The sequence below is a fragment of the Strix aluco genome, chromosome 17 (assembly GCF_031877795.1).
Source record: "Strix aluco isolate bStrAlu1 chromosome 17, bStrAlu1.hap1, whole genome shotgun sequence".
Classification (NCBI taxonomy): Eukaryota; Metazoa; Chordata; class Aves; order Strigiformes; family Strigidae; genus Strix; species Strix aluco.
The window spans coordinates 16,009,740-16,015,739 of NC_133947.1; the positions used below are offsets into that span (position 1 = coordinate 16,009,740).

At 45.3% G+C, this 6,000-nt stretch overlaps 1 protein-coding gene across 1 annotated transcript in view; it reads left to right on the forward strand.

Moving 5' to 3' along the window:
- MMP24 (matrix metallopeptidase 24) overlaps positions 1–5,734 on the forward strand; it is a 46,263-nt gene extending 40,529 nt beyond the window's left edge. Inside the window, exons 7-9 of the mRNA XM_074843383.1 lie at positions 590–728; positions 1,645–1,911; positions 3,188–5,734. Of these exons, the coding sequence (XP_074699484.1) occupies positions 590–728; positions 1,645–1,911; positions 3,188–3,525 (744 nt within the window). The 3' untranslated portion in view covers positions 3,526–5,734. The remainder of the gene's footprint in view (positions 1–589; positions 729–1,644; positions 1,912–3,187) is intronic.
- Positions 5,735–6,000: the final 266 nt, after the last annotated feature.

Sequence of the window (6,000 nt, forward strand, 5' to 3'; positions counted from 1 at the left end):
AAACCACATCAGTTGCAGAAAATGCCTGAACTGAAAATAGTTGAAGGCAGGGACAGTACCTGGGAGAAGGCTCACAGGCTCACTCTTCCTGGAGCATCCACTGTGGCTTTAACTAATGATCTCATATCTAAAGGGATATTTGATAACTCCTTTGTGCCTTTGGACACCATGTGCTTGACACAGTCACCAGGTATTGTTAAGGCTGTACAGCTCTCCTGGGGTCCGATAGTTGAGCACCAGTTGTACCGGGACAAGTGTGACACACAGAGAGGTCGCTCACAAATGAGTTCATAATGCTTATAACTGTGGACTTGCTTCCCCCTGCTCCTTTTTCCTCTCCTTCTTTCCGCCCTTTTTCACAGCACCAGCAATCAACTTCTCACCCTTTTGGCTGCCATCTTCCCCATGAAGCGCTTCCCTCACTGGAGACAGTGTTGGGCTGGGTTGGAGCTGTCATCTGAACCAGAACTGCTGTCTTTAATGGTTAGGGGCCTAGGCAGGGATTAGTAATGCTTGATGCTGGACACCCAGCCTGATTTGACTGCAAGATAAAAAATACTCAGTCTGAAGACGCTTCTGGTTTTCTCAGGATCGCTGGTTCTGGCGTCTGCGCAACAACCGAGTGCAGGAGGGATATCCCATGCAAATTGAGCAGTTCTGGAAAGGCCTCCCCGCAAAGATTGATGCAGCCTATGAGCGGTCTGATGGAAAATTCGTTTTCTTCAAAGGTACAGTACATTTCAGTACAAGCCTACCACACCTGCCTCACATCACACTGTTATGGCATGAAGAGGGTGAAAACAGGTACGCTGCATCCTTGTCCTTTTCCAAGGGGACACTTCAAGCAGCCACTGATCCTTAAAATAGTGGGGCTGACTTTGCCAGGACAATCTCTGTATAAAGCTAATGTTGATTAGTGGCAGTTGGTTTCCATGGGATAACAAGAAATAGCTCCTATTTCCCAGAGAGTGTCAGTCTCTTGCCCATCTCCTTGAACGTGTTTTGGCAGGGCATTAGGGCCTCTCCAGGTATAGGGCACTCCCAAACCACATTTCTGGACAATTGTCCCCTAAAGAGACAAAATGACCAACCTTATGCTGGGGCCCACATTAGCTCCTTGCACTGTGACAGTGTCTGAACAGGAGCCTGTAACTGGAGAGCAAGTTGTGAGCAAGGAGGAGTGGCTGGAAAGCATCAGCCTGTACAAAAACACACTACCTGCTCTTCTGAATTTCTGTCTGCAGCTTCAGCCTCTCAGCTCAATAAACTGTACTGAAACTTGAGAAGGCTCAGAGAAAGGCAACAGAAATGATTGAAAAATAAGGGCTGACCTCCTGCAAGGAACTCCTCAGCCTGAATGAGGGATGGCAAAGAGCAGGTATGAGAGAAGTCTTTGAAATCATGCCTAGCCTAGAGAAGGTGAATGGGGAGGGGTTGTTTAGCATCTCTTCCAAAACAAGACCCGAGGAGCAGCAAATGAAATCAGGAGGTTTGAGGTTCAAAATGGAGGAACAGCTTTTTCACATAACACAGTTAAGCCTGGAAGTCCTCACCGTGCTGTGGTTCATTGGAGCTATTTTACATTTATATCAGTTTAACTACTAATTAGGCAAATCTGTTGTTTGTGTCCCCATTTATCTTTAGGAGATAAATACTGGGTTTTTAAGGAAGTGACAGCAGAGCCAGGCTACCCACACAGTCTGGTGGAGCTGGGGAATTGTCTGCCCCGGGAAGGCATCGACACGGCTCTGCGCTGGGAGCCGGTAGGCAAAACCTACTTCTTCAAAGGTGACAGGTACTGGAGGTACAACGAGGACAAGAGAGCAACGGACCCAGGATACCCAAAGCCCATCACCGTGTGGAGAGGAATCCCTCAGGCCCCACAGGGCGCATTTATCAGCAAAGAAGGCTGTATGTATCTGCAGTCGTTACGCCCGTTAGATCGGTAATAGCTTGTCCACCTTGGGAGCTGGGTTGTTGGATGGGGGGAGTTTTGAATATCTCCTGAGACAGGAATCAAGTCTCTGAAGTCCTGGGGTCACACCGGCACCTGTGAGCACTGGCAGTCTGAGATCCCTCCTGACCCTCAGCCCAACCCATGTACCCCCTCAACTGCTGAACCACGTTACCGCAACGCCAGCTCTGGGGGATGGGAAGGGAACTTTTTCTACTTTTGCTGTCACAACAGTCCCTACCCAAGTTTCCCTGGGCCCTGATTGTGAGGACGCCAAGACTTACATTTTCCTCAGTTTCTTCCCTGTAGCTCAGTCACTCTGTTACAGCTCCAACCTGCCTGGTGTACTGCAGAGCTAACCATGCTCTGAGTAGGGGGTTGGACCTCCACAGGCTCCTTCCAACACATTCCTTTCTCTGATTTGAAGATTTCTTCCTCTTCTTCCAGCTGGGGAAAGAACTAACAGAAGGAGCTTGTGCTGTTGAGGCCATGTTTAAATTTGGGGCTGTGGTGTGAGACGAGGGCTGTAGGGCTGGGCTAGGCTGGAGGAGCTGGAGGAGCAGTGAGAGCCAGCCAAGCGGTCCCAGAGACCCAACGCTTTCACCACTGCTCCCTTCTCCTTTTTTCTTTTTTTTTTCTAATCACTTGAGAGTGGTCTGGGGAGATGAGGGGTACTTCAGACATGTAGCAGAAACCATCAGCCTTTTACTAGCAGCAGGACAAGACTGGTCCTTAACAAAGGCCAAATCTGGATTCTGTGCCTGAAAGGACTCATCTTATTCAGCATCAACTCCCTCAGGCTGGGTGAACAGAAACCTCACATATTCTTCCAAACACTACTGCACCCAGGCACACACTGTCATTCCGCTGATTATGTTAATTGCTTGGTAATGACGAGCACATATTTACAGATGCTTTAGTGAAAAATAACTCATTGCACAACACTTTAAAGTTAGTTGGGGTTTTTTTATTCACAGATTGTCTTGGCCAAGGGAATGGTGCTGTGTGGGCAACGTTGCAACCACAAGCCAGGGTTATGGCTTCTCCTTTGAATCCTGCCTCCCAAACCACCTTGACTGCTCAGTGGTTTTGGGATGCCCTGGATGAATGTGTTTTATTGGCCCAGGCAGCCACCACCTCCAGCCTTTCAGGCTCTCTGCACGTCCTCACACAAGCACAGCTTATCAAGTTGGAAGCGGTGTGGTGAGAAATTTTCTCTGTTTTGTCTCCTAGTTTACACCTACTTTTACAAAGGGAAGGAGTATTGGAAGTTCGATAACCAGAGGCTGAGTGTGGAGCCAGGCTACCCCAGGTCAATCCTCAAAGACTGGATGGGCTGTAACCAGAAGGACGTTGAACGAAGCAAAGACAGACGCCTCCCCCACGACGATGTGGATATTATGGTGACAATAAACGATGTGCCTAGCACTGTAAATGCCATTGCAGTTGTGATCCCTTGCATTTTGTCTCTGTGTATCCTTGTCTTGGTATACACGATCTTCCAGTTTAAAAACAAAGAGGTGCAGCAAAATGTTGTGTATTACAAAAGACCTGTCCAGGAATGGGTATGACACAGCCCGCTGCACATCTCAACTCATTGATCTGATGAGGACTATGGACAAAAACAAAAGAAAAAAAAAATGCATTCAAAAGCCTACCAAACAAAACTACTTCAGTGACCTACAAGTTTTGGACAGCCTGGGACTGAAAGAAGCAGGAAAACTGGAAAAAAATACAGGCAGCCTTGCAGCGTGGAGCCTCTTTCCTTCTTACTGCCTCAGTCGCGTGTCAGTCTTGGTGTGCCATCCTCCACAGGCTCACTCTGCTAACATCAGTCTTCAAGACAGGTTTCAACTGACCCGGGAAACTTCCTTCAGTTCCCTGCACCAGTGCTCCCTGTTAAACCCAGCATTCTCCAGTGTAGCTAAACCACCTCTGAACAGAACCATTTTTTTAATAGCTGTCTCATAAATGAATTAAGATCATGAAATCTATGAACAGGAACAATTCAGTATCATAAGCAGAAGACATTCTGATGCTGAACCATTCTAAAAGATCTTCTTAGTTTATTACAAAGTCCAGGGAATTACCTGGATACAATTTTCCAATACCTGCTGGTCAGATGTTTTGTACATTCATAACTAATCAACGCTGCCACTCAGCACAGTGCATGAGGAACCACTAAGCACTCAGAGAGGTAAATGAGTGCAGAGCAGAAGCTCAAGAAGCACCAAACCAGACACCATAATGTCACCTGGCAACATCAAGCCCTAGATTGGGACAATCTGAAGACGAAGTAATTGGGTCTAAAAAAGCAATCATGGGAATACATGTTTTTGTTTTGGGAGCCATTCATGAAAGAAATATTTAAATGTCATAGGATGTTGTTTTAAGCTCCCATCAGCACAAACCAACGAACCAACGGTTACAGATATACTGAAAAATATGTATAGATGTAGACTGCACTCTGCCCCTGTTAAGATGCTGGGAAAAGATGAATTGTTGTTATGTGGCATGTATAACTAGATTGTGGAATTTGTATGTTGGGTTTCAGGAAAATGGAAATGTTTGTTTGGAGTGAGATAATCATTATATTTTGCTGAAATAGTCAAGATACAGTAAGAATTAGGCCTGTTTATAAACTAAATCCAATCCCCATAGATGTTACAAACATTGTATGCCTTCGAAATTTGTTCTTTGTTTTTGCTCACTTCTTCACAGGCAAATATTTGGCAAGGACCAAAGGAAGCATGCCACACAGTAGAATGAGTTCATCACTAGCCACATTTGACAGAGACATAAAAATCAGGTAAAGGCTAGGTCAGTATCTGAGCTTCCGGCTAGTAACTTTTCACAAGTCTCTTCCTACAACAGTAGCTTCTGCTTATCCCTCTTACAGTTGTGAATGGTTGAGGATGTTGTGTCCTAACCACAACCCTAAGTGTTGATGCTGGTATTTCTACCACATGCAAGAGTGGAAGAAGAGTTTCTTGCAGTGCAATGTAATGGTGAAGTCCAGCCCTGTACAGAAGTGCCATTCACGTAAGTGTATGAACTGCTTTGCACACTCCCTAAGGAACAGGGATTAGTGTAAGCCCTCTGCCTATAACTGAATTTTATTCAGTGCAATGGAAGTGCAATGCACAGAATGTCCAGTTAGTATAGAAAAAGTACAGCTCTATAACGTCAGCTGTGAAAAAAAATCCAAGGATGAGAAACACGCTAAAAATATTCCAAATTACAACGATGAGGAATGAAGAAGCAGAAAGCTTGTCAGCATTCTGAATTTCTAACTAGTGCTCAAATATTGCTATGGTGAAGCAGGATAGACAAATAGATACTTCTAGTGAAGCCCACTAGGACTGCATAACACATGGTCTCAAACTGTATTTTGTCCTTCATAATTGATTTCCATAGCCAAGTTGTTTATTGTGTTTAAACATAAAAAAAATATTACAAACATATAACAAAGTAAGTGAGAAGCTAGTAGATGCAAAACTGAATTTTAGTGAAAAAAATGTGATAACGTCTCATGATGGGTGAAGGAGTGCAAAGGACCAAATGAAATCGGAGCTACTAATTAGACACCCCCCCACATGCTACTCCGTACGTTGCTATGTGTACTCTGTATGTGGTAGAATGCACACTATGAACGCCACAGCCACATGGCACATCGAACTCATCTGTACGCTGCCATCTCCTCTGGGACTGTGACAGCCCAAACCTTTGAGCAACTTCCAACAGCCATCATTAAAAAAAAAAAAAAAAATTTACAACCTACAGAAATGTCTGGTTTTGTTTGTATTTGTTTCCTCCTGCCCAAAGGTAGATTTTTTTGTGGTCTGTTCAAAACCTTGCACTGAGTAACAAGCTGTCCTGGGTCTGTAGCCAGCTGAGCCTGAAAGACAGTGTTTTAATGGCAAAAAACACCTCAGACAGCTGTGTGTCACCTCGCGGAGCCAGGCGCCCCACGGCAGTAAGCAAGCTGCCTGCCCTGTACTGCCAAAGTTCACCTTCCTCAAGGAACTGCTGCTTCAAAGAACCAA